The sequence below is a fragment of the Sphaeramia orbicularis genome, chromosome 6, assembly GCF_902148855.1.
Source record: "Sphaeramia orbicularis chromosome 6, fSphaOr1.1, whole genome shotgun sequence".
Classification (NCBI taxonomy): domain Eukaryota; kingdom Metazoa; phylum Chordata; class Actinopteri; order Kurtiformes; family Apogonidae; genus Sphaeramia; species Sphaeramia orbicularis.
In genome coordinates, this window is record NC_043962.1 from 30,094,603 (window position 1) to 30,111,932 (window position 17,330).

Below are 17,330 nucleotides of genomic sequence, written 5' to 3' on the forward strand. Positions count from 1 at the left end.
GTGTACTGATATTTATTGATTGTGGAATACTAAAGGGGAGTACTGTTATAGAACAGAGCTTTGACATCCATGCGACGTAGTACGACGCATCATTGAAATGCATATGGAGCAAATGAAACAAAAAAATAACACTAATGTCATGTAGTCAGTGTGTGCTTTCAGGTTTGCGTCTTGTTTTGTGGATAAGGAATGCAAGTACACAAAGTTGGAAGAAACACAACTGGCAACCCTGCAGAACTCTACCACTAGCTGGAAAAGTAACAACAGTGCCTCTCAGACAGCTATGCTAACGTAGTTGACGCTACCGCCGTCTCAGAAAACAACTATTTTGTGCCGCTACATCGCTGATATTAACACTGGAAAGACTTGCCCGTTTAACCGCGGACTTTACCGTGATTCGTAAAACAGCTGTCCGAAAGTTGTATCATTGTTGACAGCTAACTTGATTAAATGCATTGTGTGCGGCATTTACCGGACAACATTAGCTTGTTGTTGCTGCTAAGTTAGCTAATGCTAACCGTAGCCCATAAGGTAGCGTGACTGTTACATTCGCAGGACAGCGTCTAACTTGGAGGAAGGAAGGAAGGAAATTGATAAGTTGGATCACTGCGCACCGCTGCTTATGTAAAGCTCGTACACATTTAGGGCTCTTGAATCAACACTGTGACGCACTTAGGAAAGGTGACTATATCTATACACCCTGTGCGACATTTTACACTATTTAGTTAATGAGATATGCTGTTAGTTGGCATAGCTAGCTGTCAACAACTGTGCTTTTGGCTAGCATCACATCAGACTAGAGCTAGCAACCTAGCCGCAAACTTCTAAAGAAGTTGTGTTAGTCAGATGCAGCCATCTGACTGATTTAGGTTCAGCGGCGAACCAGAGGTTTAATAGTTTTCTTTTAGGACTGCCACTCTGGTTTGCTCTAGCACCAGGGCGAAAGGAGAAACTCATGGCATCGGATGTAATTGAGAGTGAAGCGGTGCTGAAGGGTGTAACGCAAAGTGATACGAGTGTGAACAATAGCAGCCCAGATTTTGTCACACCCAGTAGGACTGGTGAGGATCTGGTAAACAGACAAACTTCAAGTCCTTCTTCTTCTGGAGTGTCAGGAGAAGGTGATGAGGAGGAATTAGAGGAATTACAAAGTAGCACCGTCTCCACTTTTGAAAATGGCGAAGAGGCACTTCAGGAGAGTTTAACCCAAACAAGAGGAACACCACAGGAAAGGACAACTCCAGACAATGAGCAGAAAACGTCAGGGGGCAGAAGCTCTACCCCGGTTAGCCTTCCTCGTCCACAGTCCAACTCTGGGCCTGTTGGAAGGTGAGTATGAGGTCTCATCTTTTCATGTTTGGCCTACATCTAAAGAAACTTTGAAATACTAGTCAGACTGTGGTTTAACATTTCATTGCAAGAATATCTTTGTCCTGATCTTCCGCTACACTTGAACCAAAGGAGTTCCTGTGATTTGTCTCTAATTGTCTGTGTTCTAGGTTTAAAGTTGTTAGTTGACAGGTCAGTGACTCTCCAATGTCTATTTAGATGTCATCTTCTTAACGTAATCTGTAAAGGAATAGATTCTTTAGAATCAAAGCAGAAGTATGACTCTGAATATATGAGAAGTAAATGCTGTCAAAAGCATGATGACAACAGTCTTTCACAAATATGCGCACTCAGTTCTTGATTTATGAGGCATTCAATGGATTGATAGGGCATGACAATTCCAAACATTTTGGTATCCTCCTATTTGTGGTCTGGCTTGCAGAACAAGCAAAGAAGCAAGGTATGCATTGGCTGGTATAAAATATATTTCCTGACTGTTACTAAGTGGGTGGAAATAATAATGGAAATACCCTGTGCAACCTTGTGTTATTTGTTGTGCCCAATATAATCACAACAGGAGCACATCACATTCTAATACAGTCCAGGAAAACAAAAGCACAGAATGGAACAACAAACACTAGAGTTACCCTTGTGATATGGTATAGCTAAAACTTGTGAACTATAAGGTTCACCCATGGTCTTAGTGGTACTGTTTTATTGTGGAAATGTTGCAGTTACTCGCAAAGCAAAATCACAGACGTATCTCTAAGATGAACTTGAAGAACAACAATTTGATGTGATCTGACAATAGTGGATTGAAGTATTACCAATGTGCACATCACTGTTGGTGCAAGGATATTTGTACAACATTCAATTACATGATGTACAAATTTCTGAATGACATAATTTTATAGCATGCAGACCAAATCTGAGAATTCCCCCTACTCTCAATTAAGAGAAGTGTCCTGAATGCAATTGAAAATTGTCTGACACAGACAAATCTGCACCTGAATGAGACTTTTCTTTCAACTTTCACTGCTTTGCTTTTGCTAACAGATAATATTACAGCAATGATGCTGCACTGTGCAAGAAGATTTGAAGGGTAGATGTGGCTAATAACGTGTAAATATTGAAGAAAACATCAGCAAAACACTTATGATACACAAAAGCACCCTCCAAAAAAGATTAGTAGTCTTATCTCTTTTAAAATCAACTCATCTAATCAGCATCTTTACATATCTTCACACAGTTTATCTTAAAATATGTACATTAAGTGAACTGCTTAGTCTAGTCAGGATTATAAAAATCAATCACTGTTTAGTGTTATCATTTTTAAACATTCATTAATCTTTTCCACTTGACTTCTTAGTGTGATTGGTTGCTTTTTACATCGTGGCTAGAAAGCCATATCCAGTCTAACATTTCCTTTTTAAGAAATCTCATAATTACACTGGCACTTATGCTTCTTGCAGCTGGATTTCAGATGAAATGTGTGGATTAGCTTTATACAAAAGCAAAGAGCTAAACTGATGTCTTAGGAAATGCTGAGTACTAAATGCCCAGAATTTTTTAGTGTCTGGGACCATAAATACAGTCATGTTTGTGATTAATGCATCAAAGGCAGCTTTGTACCGCAAAGATACAGATACCATGATCAGCATTAGCAAGAAGCTTATGCTTCATAACATGAGCCCTTACAAAAGCCTGTAAGCGTTTCAAGAGACCAGTGATCTGATTATGTAGCTCTTTGCAAGCAAAAACTCTTGAGGAAATTCTTGATTTACATGCAGGACTATATGTTTTAATTAATGCAACAGCATACAGCATTTGTCTCGGAGTGCATGCTTTTTGGCATATTCAATTATTTTACTTGTTGAAAACAGGTTACAGTAAGAGGTCACGTCACTGAGTTAAAAGCTATATACTATTAAATGTGCAGACATAAACAAGGGTTTCCTAGACTTGGTGTTACGCTAAGCTATTAAGTAATAGGCAGGGAAACATGTTATTAACCTATATTATAGAGTATGTACTGAATGTTAAGGTTTACTTATACAGATTAATCTGTTTGATTCCAGTAACACATTCCCTAAATATTTATTTTTAGTTTGTGATCTACAAACAAACATGGAGAGGCTCAGTAAGACTGTCACTAGAGGCTTCTATTGGTCCACCAGATGGAGACTGTTGGAAATCTTACAGCCTTTCTGATAAAAATCTGACTCGTGTATTATATGTTTAAAGTTTCACCACAATTTTACGTACACTATCAACGTAAAGTCTTAAGTTGCTGAAGTATTACCCTGTCAAAAATGCCTTTGACTCTTGATAGATCAATAGAACAATACTACCCCCATAATCCTTTGAGGATTGCACAAGTCACAAGCTACTGCTGACAGATGAGCAATTATGCGCTGGGAATTTGTTTGTCAAAGATAATCTCTGCAAACCCTGCTGTTGGTCTTACTATGTTTGCAGCACAAGACAGCCTTTTAGCATTTAGACATGATTGAAACACAAGCATCACATTTTTCCTCCCAGCCTGGAGCGCCAAGAGTCAGTCGCCACAACAGAAGCCCGTCTAAGGATGGAGGGAGTTGAGCTTAAGGAGGAGTGGCAGGATGAGGACTTTCCACGGTATTCTGTCAATCCCTCATAATATTGCAACTAGTGCATGATTCACAGTATTGTGTCAAAGTTAAAGAAGTCATGTAGAGTACATGACCACCTCCTGTTTGTCTTTCTCTTTAGGCCTCTACCAGAGGAAGAGGAGCTGGAAGATGAGCTTTTTGCTGGAACCTCTGGAGAGGGGGACCATGGTAATGAACACAGACTAGTATATAGTGTTTGCACAAATGATACAGTACAAACTAAAACATCAAGTGCAGATTCATCAGTCCTATCATAATGTAGTATTTTAGCATGTCCACACTATGTGTAATCAGGCTCACTGCACATCACAGCTCAGAAGGTGGACCAGAGACTCCTGGATTTACACCTTTTTTTTAGGTCATTTCAGTGAAGAAATATGCAAAAGAATTATTGTCATGGACTTAAACATGTTAGCTTCGTAATGTTGGTGTTAATAGTTCATTGTACAACACTAGTCACTTTGCCACTGACCCCCAAAGTGCGCAAATTTAACTTGTGCATAAAATTTTCTTAATGGAAAAACAACAATTTCGCCAAAACTCTAATTTTTCGATTAAAAGTTTTTGCGCTGGCAAGAGGTGGTTTTTCAGGCATAGCGCAAATAGTACATTATGCAAAACTGCAATGGAAAGACCTTTTTCACATGAATTAAAAAAAAAAAAAAGGATGTTGACGGATGTTACAAGCGAAGAAGAGTTTTAAAAGAAACATGGCGCGGTATGTGTGGACACACCAGGAAACCGAATCATTTTTTAATTTAGTATGAGATAGAGGGGTAATATATAATAATAATAATGAATATATCTGTAAATCAACATGATATTTACGTTCTTCGCCTTGCTTAAGGAATGACTTCTTGTGTCATGTCACAATAACAAATAAACAAATCATCGCATTTGTGATTTCATGGAAAAACCGACATGACACACTTCTGTTTTTTCGACATTTAGTAAATATCGGTAAAGTTTTGTGCATATGTCTAATGCAAAAGTGACTATTGTTTGTAAAATGCCATAATTTCACTGATATGTGCACAATTTAGAATGATTTGTAACTAAGTAGTAAAGTTTGTTCAGCACTATTATTTAGTTATAAATTGTACAATCACTTTGAAAAAACAAAATATAACTTTGTCCAGTGGAGTATTGTACATTTTGGGTTCAGCTGAGGGGTATCTTTGAGGCATTTGAGCAATTTATTGAGGATAAAGAATTTTTTTTCTCACAAAAAACTGAGGGCTTGGCATCTACCCTAGGTTATGCAGTGAACCATGGCAAGAAGACGAAAAAGAAGCTGGCGGCTCCAGACATCAGTCTTACACTCGATCGCAGCGAAGGTTCTCTTCTTTCTGATGAGCTGGATGAAAGTACAGAGCTGGACCTCGATGACATAGACACACCTTCAGAAAACAGCAATGAATTTGAGTGGGAAGGTAAGAACTCTGTAATATGATGTCCATGTACATAACAGATTTAGTACATGGACATCATCTTCTATTCCTGCTAGACCAGTTTGTTAGAAGACTGACATTTGGTGAAGGGTTCAAAGATACAGTACATTGTGTGCATTAGGTCCAGTCTGTGATTTTTTTTTTTTTTTTTTTTTTTATACAGTCTTGAGTTTATTCATTGGAAAACAACAACACTTTGGGATTTTGGTCATTTGCTTATTTTCATTGGTTTGGGTAGGTGGGTGACCATGCAACATGTAGTTACAACATGCTTTGTCGTTTTTGTGTTGACACTGCTGCCTTCCTTTTTTTCACTCGGAAGAATTGTTTCCATTCTTGGCCTGGAAACAGGCTGCAGGCCAGCAACAGGTTTCTCTCTTCCTTATGGTAAGGTCTGTTGGACAGCCCCTTTTTTTCCTGCCAACCATGAGTCAATCAACCCCTATTGTTCTGATTATTTTCTGTCTTCAGTCAAATCACAGGGTGTTTTATACCTCTTCATCTTTTACTGTGCATGTCATTCCCTTTTCCTGAAAATGTCCTATGAATTTTAAACAGTGGCAAATTGCCACAGAAGACGTGGTTTAATTTTGTCAAGATCAGAAGAAATGGCACAATGAACTCATCTGTTCAAGAGTAATACTGTATTTCCTCAAATAGCTACAGCACTGTAACGTGGCTGAACTGTAAAAGGTAACAGGCTTTTGCTCGAAACACACTTGCATCAGATGCAGGGCTTTATTTCTAATTTTCTTTGTTTCTGTATGATCATATCTAATATGGAACCTGTTACAAACAAATCATTCACTCTGAATATAAACACTTGAGGTAATAGTTTCAGATGAGCCCTCAACTATCTCTAACAAGGTTTTTTATTGTGGAATAAATATATTTACTGGTACATTGCACACAGTAGCTGCCAGGCATTAGAACAATAAAACGATTAACATTAAAATGAGTGAATCTTGGCAGGTATTTTGGTGGCCGGGCCTGTATTTGTTTTTGCCATTCACAGCCTTTATAGTCCCAGCTTTATAATGACTACTGCTTTTATTTGAGGAAATATGGTATCATTTTTATTTTTCATTTAGCCATTCAATTGAGATGCATTGCATTTAGTATCCTCCAGCACCAATGAGTTTGTGTTTTGTTTTTATTTTTTTGGCTTTGAATATTTCAATATTTTTATACAAACTTTTGAGAAACAGACAAAACGGTGTGTCTGATCACCTGTATATAAAGACAGAAGTGTGTGATGATTATGTTGTATTGTTTTAATCCTGCTTGTTGCATGCTCAGTATTTTCCTGAGAACCATGATATATATATTTTTTTTTTTGGAACTGTTTTTGCATGAAATGTGTATGTGAAATAGACACTCATCATGCAGCTCTACAGCCTATAAAAGAAATGACCTTACGGTATTTCTGCAGTTGTGTGCCTCTGTGATCATATTGGTTAAACATCTATTTGCATTCATTTTACCAGGACACAGCTGGCTCGTGCAGCCGAGCACAACGGCAGGGTTTCCCGCAGAGAATTCATTTACCTGCTGCATAGAATTTTAAGCAGCTCTTCTTATGCTGAATTACAATTGGATTATTTGTAACTAAGTTACTTGATGTGCCTAAACAATAGCCACAGTCGGTTGTAATCATCTGCTGCCTGAAATGCTACCTATGTTCATTCAATTCCCTTGAAGGTTAATGTCTCATTTAATACAATGAGATTCATATTTTGTGACATTAGGAACATGTAGTCCTTATATCAGGTGAGATGATGCCTCTAAAGCTCTATGTGAAGCCCTGCAGTCGGCACATTTCTTTGTGGTTGCTTTGTATTTGCACCAAAGAAACAAGTTCAGTAGAATGCCTAAAACGTTAGTTGTGAAAGGATGCAAGGGAAAAAATGTCCTGGAAACCTTGTTTAACCCTCAAAGACCTGTTGATGTTTGCAAAGTCCAGATTAATTTGCTGTACATTCAACCTTTCCAAAGACATTTGTTATTTATTCCTGCATTTTGCATTTTTCAGCAAAAATAAGTTATTTATCAATGTTTAATGTACTGATCATAGATGTTCATTAGAACTCAGAATAAAGTCAAAGCTATTAATATCAACACATAAAAAAAACTGAAAAAGTTACTTTTTTTTAGCAACACATAACATTAACTGAACGTACAAACAAAACAATCACTGTCGTTTGTCAAACTACATGGATTTTAATTATGAATCATTGTTGCAGAAGATGGAGCCTCTGGACATCCAAATAGGTCTTATTTAATGTCACTGAAAAGCTGAGAAATTGTATTTTACCTGAATTATTAAAATACATTGATAAAATTATTGGTGTAAATGTTATTAAACATTTTAGATCAGTAGATGCTTTTGATTGCTGGCAACTGTTTGGGTCTTTGAGGGTTAAAATGCATGTAATTGAAAAGTTTAATGACAGATTGGTGGGTTTGTTTTTTTTTTTTTGTCTTTAACAAATTATTTGGTGAACATACATGTGATTTCTAATGGAAACACTCCTCATATCCAGTGAGTGCAAGAGCAGGGCATGTATTTAGACTTTCTCTTGTCTTTTAGATGATCTACCTAAACCAAAAACAACAGAACTACTACAGAAGGGTGTGGAGTCTGTCCAGGAATTCTCTGCCCTGGAGGAGAGGGAGGAGGGGAGGCGCTGGAGGGTCTTTCGTATCGGAGACCAGGAGCACAGAGTGGATATGAAGGCTATTGAACCTTACAAGAGAGTTATCAGCCACGGAGGTCAGTAGCATTACATCCTGATGTTTGTTGTACATGGAAATATTATTTGATGGTATTGTATTCAAGGTGATCAGTAAAAATGATGGAAAAAAGTGTTGATCGGATTTATGGGTTCTTTTTCCAGGTTATTATGGAGACGGTTTGAATGCTATAATTGTGTTTGCTGTGTGCTTTATGCCTGAGAGCAATCAACCAAATTACAGATACATCATGGACAATTTATTCAAGTGAGTGTTTCTCTGTTTTCCTTAAACCTAGTGAGCGATCACTTTAGAACCAGCGCTAATGAAATGATCTTGTTTTAGGTATGTCATTGGCACACTGGAGCTTCTGGTTGCTGAAAACTACATGATTGTGTATTTAAATGGGGCCACGTCTCGGAAAAAGATGCCGACGGTTGGTTGGCTCAGAAAGTGTTATCAGCAGATCGATAGGAGGTGAGTTTACCTGAGACAGTACACTGCTCAGACTGGGAGCTGAATCAAGGTTCTTAAAGAGTCTTAAATTTGCAAATCTGCATTTAATACCTTAAAAAAGTCTTTAAAAGGTATTACATTTGATGTGGTAGGTCTTACGTTATGTTGCCATAAACTTGTTCGCTGTGTTGTGTTTAAATGTGTCTGGGAAATGTCCAAACTACATGGACAGTAACATTAGTCTACTTGGTTCCACCCGTTCCAACCCGACAATTTATACTGAAATTAGGAACCAATTATCGCTAATTTTGCAGCCCCCGGTGAGAAATGATCACAGAATGTTCAGTTCTGTATGTAATACCTGTATGTAATATTCAATCTCTGCTGATGTAAATAAATATATTTTCTTAAATTCTAGGAGTCATGAGTTTTTGCCAATATGGCTGTGAAATTAGCATTAAATTCTGTTCTAAGTAGTCTTAAAAAGTCTTAAATTTAACCTCTAGGAACCCAGTGAATACAAGTATTCATTAGACTTCAACCATAGATAAATCTATTTTTAATTTCAGACCAAATGGTGTCAAACACATCAATTAACTATCGATAGTTTCTCTCACTCTTTGTGTTCAGGTTAAGGAAGAACTTGAAGTCTTTGATAATCGTCCATCCCTCGTGGTTTATTCGCACCCTGCTGGCACTCACAAAACCTTTCATAAGGTACAGTTCATATTATATGAAAAATAAAGACCCTCTTGGTTAACCTGTAGATTCTGACATGTTTTTGGGGTTTTTCTTTATGTTTTCTCACAGCTCCAAATTTAGTCAGAAAATCAAGTATGTGTACAGTTTGACGGACCTTGCCGAACTGGTTCCAATGGAGTATGTGTCCATACCAGACTGCATCAAACAGTAAGTATGTTCTACTCACAGATTTTATACAGTGTCACCAATGTAATCCAAACTTTAGTCACCTGTTAAATGTGTGCAGATTTCCCATAGTGTTATTCAGATTTTCTTGTATAGTAGTTTAGACAAGATGTCAGTGGTAATTCATCTTTATACGAGTTCTGCTGTCCCTTAGGGTTTAGGTATTTTCTAAATTAAGGATGCCGTCTGCCCTAAAAACTGCCTCACACCATATGAGGACATGTACCATAAATATGTGCCGTATAATACTTTCAGATCATTTCAGTAGCTTTCAAAGTGTACTGAAACTATCAGCAGGTAGACGGCTGTTGGCCTAAAAACCACTATTAAAGAAAAGTAAGTGCATACCTAAATGTGTAGCTGTTAATCACGTTATTGAGGAAATTGAAACAACGAAATTTGCAAGGGCTGTGTTTTTCTTGATGCAACTTAAATTGTTTTTACTCTTGAATGTTTGGTTGCTGTTGGCTGTGTATTTCTTCTTTCCTTAACTCAATGTCCCTGCCCCCTCCTAAGGTTTGACGACGAAAAAAATAAGAAAAGTCGTAAAAGGTATATACACTTTGCCCTAGGGTCAGTCTCTGCATTGTTTTTTTTTTGTTTGTTTGTTTCACCAGACTAACAAAATATGCACAATTCACTTTTTTTCTGTTAATTGTTTTGTGTGTTTGAATGTTTTGTCTTTTTTTAATCTTTTTTGCCACAACTAGTAACTTTCTTCTCCAGTGTCCCATGTTTTCCTTGTGATATTTGACATTCCTGATTGGCCTGAGTAGCTGTGTGGTTGGTGTCTAAAACAACCTGGTTTGGGGATTGTTTAATGAACTAAATCCAATGTTTGGCTCTATTTATTCCATCAAACAAATACTTACTAAAAGTTGCGGTTTTATATACACCATATACTTACTAAGTGTATTTGTTTACATGCTATTTTTTCTTGACTTGAAGTGATTTATTTCTTAATTTTTTTGGAGAATATGGTTACGCTTCCACTTGGTGTTGTGAATTAAGTATAGTTGATATCTGGTAAGTTTGTTCATGTTTACATGAACAATTGGAGTTGAACGACCAGGAAGTGGCCATGCTTAGTCACTGTGGTGTGTGCTTGCACTGTAGCCATGTCCTGTCATGGTTCCCCTCAGTAACTTGCCCTCCCTGAACATGCAGCTTGTCCACTCTCACACCTTGTTGCATGTCTTACCGCCACTCCCTGCTGATGTTTGATGACTGCTGCAAATTTTCACCTTTGCCCGTGCACACTCAAACACTTTGCTTCTTTCAACTGAGTTTCTGAGGTTAAGAATTTGCAGATGAGTGTATTCTGAAAAATTGAAACTAAAACTGTTCGTTAAATATCTGTTATATAGGCATAGGTTAATTAATAGCACTTAAAGATTGAATATGTTATGTTAAATATTTGAACATTTGTAAGAATTCTTTTATAGACCGCCCTTTAAAAAATGAGTGATTATCAGTTTAAAAAAAAAAAGAGAACTGGTGGTGCAGATGTGAAACATTTGGTTCTCTCACACTTTTGGTCTTCTGCAGTTAATGCTAAACTTTTATCTTACACGGTTTTAAAAGGGAAAAAATGCTACTACATGAATAACACTATCTGTGACTTGTTTTCAGTTACTCAGACAAAATAACAATGTAGAATTTAAACCAGCAAAATTGAATCAAACCATGTGAATGCAGTAGAACTGGTCAGTTAGTCCTGATTTCAAGATGTGACAGTGTGAAGTGTGTGACTGTTAGTTTAGTCATCAGCTGTCCTCATGCTCTGTGAAGCATAGTGTAGCCCCAGATACACAAACACAAGTATAACATTTTTTTTTGTTGTTTTTTTTGTACAGAATTGACCAGGACATGCATGGCAAAGTGGAGATGGCAGCTCCTGCTGTTCCAGAGTGACCCTCCTTGCACTGCAAAATCTGGACGACGACAGAGACTGTTTTGTTTTTGGGCAACATGACTGGAGACTTGGCTCTTTGCATCAGAACAGTGCCTTTTTGAGACTATGCTGCCTGTTACATTGTGGAATTCTGTTTTGTATACCTGTGTCAAACTGCTTGATCTTCACTGTGTTTCCACATGCTGTCTGAAAGATTTTTAATCCTTTTTATTTACCGTCGCTATATCATGTCAAACTTATCTTATCGGTGTTTTCCAGTTACTGTTATATCTACACTTTTCTTCGAGGCACTCTGTTACAAATGGTGGATGCATGTTCTGCTTTATTACATTTAAATATATATTTATATTCAAAAGGTGACAAAGGAGAAAAATTAATATATTTTTATGGCTGCTTTGATTTTAAACTACAATTAAGGTCTCAGACCCACTGAGTGGCATTTCATAGTACAGGTTTTGACTGCACCTTTTTCACTGGTCACTGCTGAAGTTGTCTGTTAGAATCCTGCCTGGGAAAAATAAAGTTTTATTTTTTTCCCCTCACTTGAATTTGCCCTCTCACTTCTGCAGAGAATATTATGGGTTTGTACAGGTGCTTGAAATCCTTGAAAAAGCTTGAATTTCAGTGTTGTGTTTTCAAGGTCTGAAAGTGCTTGAATTTTAGTTTAAGTGCTTGAAAGTGCTTGCAATTATCACTCTGTGATGTGATTTATTTATTTTTAATATTAACAATGCCAGGTTAGATAGCAAGTCAAAGCTACTTAGAAGTGATACATTTTGAAAAATAAAACTTTGTCAAATTTTTATCTTAATCTTTGGCTTGGTACCTGTGTGTCTGAAGAACACCAAGCGCTTCCCTGTTTTTTTGGCTGAAATTTTGTTCTCCTTTAATTTCTAACACCTTTGCTATTATGAGACAATTTAAGATGTTTATAGCAGAATACAGTGGACATCATTGTGATTCAAAAGTGGAAAAAAATAGCATGTATGTATTCCTATAGACATGTATTTTACTCCAGTGATAAGGTGCTGTGCTGGGAAAGTTTGAAAATGACTCTTAAAAGTGCTTGAATTTAACCTTGAAAAATGTGTACAAACCCTGAATATTTGAAAGACACAAATATGCAGCTCTTACCATATTTTTGTTTACATAAAGTCACAGCTCCATATCTTTGTTAGATACTTTTTTATTAAATGTAGTCAAAATATAAACAGTAACTAGAAAAACACTGAGAGTGCAGACCTCCGCCAAGGCAGAACAGTTCCTTGTTCCTTGTACCAGTATTAACATTTCCTGAAATTTTCACCCAAATCCGTCCATAACTTTTGAGTTATCTTGCACACGGACAGACAGACAAACAAACAAGTGCTGGCAAAAACATAACCTCCTTGGCGGAGGTAATAAGACAAAGTATACAATGGAAAACATGTTTGATATTACTGAAATAAGAGTTTGGAAATGAAGTACCACTGTTTGATCCCTTTAACTCCACTAGGTGGCACTATTTCCAGATTTTCTTTGTGTAAATCATAAAAAAGGTACATTATCATTGTCCATTTCACAGCTCCATTACATTTTTATATCTCATATATAAAATATCTGTCTCTGTATATCTTTTGCTAAATTTATTTACATTTCCATATACAAAACATATTTACAATAATATAAATAGGTTTAAAGGGGTTAAATAGTTGTTTCCATGTTTTGATATATATTTTTTATACATACTTTGAGTAGGAACCTATGATTACAAACAATCCACTTCATTATTCTTGTTTTTCTGACAGTGGGTCATAGCCTAAAGCTTTGACACGCAGGACTGACTCCAGACATCTAATGGCAATATCATCAATCTCTGGATCAAACTTATTTGCAAACAGATGATGTTGTCTCAGAACCCAAGGGAGGTCACCAGCCCCGTAGACACAAACTGCTCTTCTGTAAGCTCCGGTGCATGGGGAGTATGGAGCTCCATTTTTCATGTCTCCAGCTAAATAGGCCCACTTCACCAAACGAGCAATGGCATTCATGTCTGATGTATCATACTTGATGTTTGTGGGCACAGATCCAGGAACAGAGGGCATCCTCTGTAAAGTTGCCCACAGGTGCTCATCAGGGCTGTATGTGTCCTCCTCCCACTCCAGCAGTTTCCGAACCTCTGTGTCCTCTATCACATGTCTGACAAAGTCTCTTGTAACCACAAAGTAGGCATTTCCCATAAACATTGGCGTGTTAATGGGAGGGGGGGGTTTCTTCTCCTCTGTCCGGACGACAGTGTCTGTGATATTGTGACGATACTGCCAGCGGCCTTTTTTGTAGTTATTGGTGATCTCAGTCTCCATGCTGTTTTTCCCCTTTAGGGCCTTTAAGGCTGTAACCATCTCTCCATTGGTTTTGATGGGAAAGTCTGTCCCACATGTGTTGAGCAGGTACTTCCACTGGACATGTGACTTCAGCAAGTCTTTCATGCAGTTCAGATCTGCCTGAACACGAGACCATGAGGCATATACGACACTTTCTAACTTACTGGCCACAAACACATTAGGAAAACAGGACACAATCCCCTCTACAGCCTCCTGAAAGTCTTTACTGGTTTTCTGGTCCACATGAATGCAGTAGATGTTCTGAGGAGCATAAACAGCTCGGAGAAGACGCTCAAACATTTCAATCTTTTCATGAATCACCATGGAGTAGGCGATGGGAAACTCTTCTTCCTCCTTACTGAGGGGAACAGTGTAGAAACCCCTCTGGTCAATGTAGGCTTGACAGTCCTGTGTTGAATTTAAGTAGAACTCCTCAGGTAATAAACTACGTCTTCTCCTTGATGCCAGAAGTTCTTCCAGTTCATGTTTCTTTCCCCCTATGTCTCCATTAATAATTGCCAAGCAGCCTGGTAGGTCAGCCGAGTGCTGCTTTGGTATTCTGACATGAAATAAAGACAGGCTCTTGATTTCATTTTTCCAAAAGATAAAAGAAAACAACATACCAATAAGGATCACAGACAATGTCCTCAACAGCATCTGGCATTTGAAAAATTTGGCAAAATGCATTTTCTTGGTTGAGCTCCTCAGCCTACAGCACAGAGTTGTGTGTGAGAGGCCACTGGCTTAGTTCATTTGATAAAGGAACACACATGATAAAGTCCCCACAGTGGGCGTGTCAGGAAGGTGTGGGAGGAATTTAAAGGTGCTACAGGTCATCACGTTACCATTATTTTAGGTTATTTCACACTACTTGAAAAATTAAAAAAAAAACAGATTTAATAAAACAAAATGCAAAAACTAAAAAAAAAAACTTTGAAGTAAAAAAAAAAGAACTAAAAAAACAATAAAAGCAAGAGGTCAATTATATATGCACCCATCAATGGTCATTAATCACAGAAAAAGTAACAAAATACAATACATTTAACATAAATGTACACATGAATCAACTCATAAATACAGTTTGAGAAGGAACAGAAAGAAGCAAAGGCTTATCTAGTCCTGCCCCTTCCTTACTTTCAGTGTCAGATTCATAACCAAATGTACTTCCTTCATCGGCTATGTATCACATCAAAATAGATACCAATGAATAACTAGTCATAGCACCTTTGTATTAGTTGTATCACCATTGTGCAACTACTCTGCCAGAAATAAAGAAATGAACAAAAAGAGACTAAACTATGCAAAGTATATGTAGATCCCAAACTACATATAAACCCATCAAAAATATCTCCCATTACACATACCATAATATGAAAGTGGTTTAATTACTTAATGTATTTGTATGAGTCGATTAACATTTGTTTGTGTTCTCTTAAATAGCAATGTATTCTAACATGACTTTAAAGTATCATCAAGTTTATTCCATAACTTGATGCCACATACAGAAATGCACATACTTTTCAGAGTTGTGTGGACCGCTGGGTAAATAAAGTTATATTCACCCCTTAGACTGTAGCCTTCATCCCTCATTTTGAACATGTTTTGCAGATTTCTAGGTAGTCTAACTAACATAGACTTATGTAGGACTAACCCTGTTTTAAAATAAACTATGGTTTCATAGTGTACTTAATTACAGAAGAATAAATAAATCATGTAAATTCAGATTTTATACTTGATTATTTCACCTTCAGAAATCTTCAGTCTTTCTGAGCTCTAAAGCTTTAACAAATTATACACACACATACACATATACAGGGTGGGGAAGCAAAATTTGCAATGAACATTTAGTTGTTTTTTCTCAGCAGGCACTACATCAATTGTTTTGAAACCAAACATATATTGATGTCATAATCATACCTAACACTATTATCCATACCTTTTCAGAAACTTTTGCCCATATGAGTAATCAGGAAAGCAAACGTCAAAGAGTGTGTGATTTGCTGAATGCACTCGTCACACCAAAGGAGATTTCAAAAATAGTTGGAGTGTCCATAAAGACTGTTTATAATGTAAAGAAGAGAATGACTATGAGCAAAACTATTACGAGAAAGTCTGGAAGATACTATTAAAGAAGAATGGGAGAAGTTGTCACCCCAATATTTGAGGAACACTTGCACAAGTTTCAGGAAGCGTGTGAAGGCAGTTATTGAGAAAGAAGGAGGACACATAGAATAAAAACATTTTCTATTATGTAAATTTTCTTGTGGCGAATAAATTCTCATGGCTTTCAATAAACTAATTGGTCATACACTGTCTTTCAATCCCTGCCTCAAAATATTGTAAATTTTGCTTCCCCACCCTGTATATATACAGTATATATATTACACAAATCTGAAATATTTTGACATTAATTGTTTTTCTCTGCTGTATTTGTGTGAGATGCATTGCACTTCATATTCAAATGATTACGTGGTAGTTTCCATACCTTTAATTCTTTAAAACCTGATGCGTATATGCAGTTTGGATGGCTGTAATTCTTTCACTGTTTGTGCAATTGGAAAAATTCCAAAGGTTTCTGAATCCTGAGACATTGCGCTTTATAGGCTTTATTGGGCCATTACAGTCATTTCACTCATGCCTGTACTAGAAGCTGGAGAAGACGCTGTTTCAGCAGAATTATAACATGCAGTAAATTGTAAATGATTTGCTAGATTTGATTAGACAGAATTTCAGAGATTTTCATATTGTGAATGGACTGAAGTGAGGACAAATGTGAAGTCTAGATGGACTGGGGTTGTGGGTGTGAAATTATAGAATGGACCTGATGATGCATTTAAGTTGTTCACTCCTTTGGCAAAGTTAAAAAAAGCCTTAAGTTAAAATTATTTAGGAATATTGAATTGAGATGGTTGACATGTTTTTATTTTTTTTAATGACGTGAATGCTCAGTGCTGTACACATTTAATCAGACGTAAGTGGTGTATCAGGTGGAAAGGATAGGCAAAAACTAGAAGCACTTGGAGAGCGCAGACCTCCGCCAAGGCTGATCAGTGGCCCCCCCCGTGGGCCCCCCCACCCCGATCACCACCAAAATTTAATCATTTCTTCCTTATCCCATTTCCAACAAACCCTGAAAATTTCATCCAAATCTGTCCATAACTTTTTGAGTTATGTTGCACACTAACGGACAGACAAACAGACGAACAAACCCTGGCAAAAACATAACCTCCTTGGCGGAGGTAAAAATAAGCTTTTGCTTCTGGCCTATTCCTTTTTTGGTTTTTATGTTTATTACGATTATTGTACTAAGTGCAATGATTGATGTACAAACCAAAATAAATTCATTTATTCATTTTGAAAGATCTGGAAAAAAAAAAAAAGTGCTCAGAAAAATGGGCAAATGGACTCACTCACAGCATATTTTCTAACCTTTTTAATAGTCAAAATAAGAAAAAAAACTCCAGGTGGACTCTTTTAGGCTTAGGGTTTAGAGGGTTAATTTGTT

At 37.1% G+C, this 17,330-nt stretch overlaps 2 protein-coding genes across 7 annotated transcripts; one reads left to right on the forward strand and one right to left on the reverse strand.

Annotated features, from left to right (window-relative positions):
• Window positions 1-240: 240 nt before the first annotated feature.
• Window positions 241-12,010, forward strand: bnip2 (BCL2 interacting protein 2). Of its 6 annotated transcripts, none has more exons than XM_030136767.1 (11): window positions 241-1,329; window positions 3,871-3,966; window positions 4,081-4,150; window positions 5,221-5,413; window positions 8,022-8,204; window positions 8,329-8,431; window positions 8,510-8,641; window positions 9,251-9,337; window positions 9,431-9,529; window positions 10,064-10,120; window positions 11,404-12,010. In XM_030136767.1, the coding sequence occupies exons 1-11, from the start codon at window positions 956-958 to the stop codon at window positions 11,459-11,461; spliced, it is 1,452 nt and encodes a 483-aa protein (XP_029992627.1). In that variant the 5' UTR covers window positions 241-955; the 3' UTR covers window positions 11,462-12,010. The 6 variants fall into 6 exon arrangements, with proteins under 6 accessions (XP_029992627.1, XP_029992629.1, XP_029992628.1 ...); XM_030136769.1 differs by having other exon boundaries at window positions 242-1,329; window positions 10,064-10,099; XM_030136768.1 differs by having other exon boundaries at window positions 243-1,329; window positions 4,081-4,148; window positions 5,237-5,413.
• A 627-nt stretch (window positions 12,011-12,637) lies between these two features.
• Window positions 12,638-14,554, reverse strand: gcnt3 (glucosaminyl (N-acetyl) transferase 3, mucin type). Its single transcript, XM_030136843.1, has one exon. It carries the CDS (start codon window positions 14,510-14,512, stop codon window positions 13,229-13,231), a length of 1,284 nt encoding a protein of 427 aa, XP_029992703.1. The 5' UTR covers window positions 14,513-14,554; the 3' UTR covers window positions 12,638-13,228.
• Window positions 14,555-17,330: the final 2,776 nt, after the last annotated feature.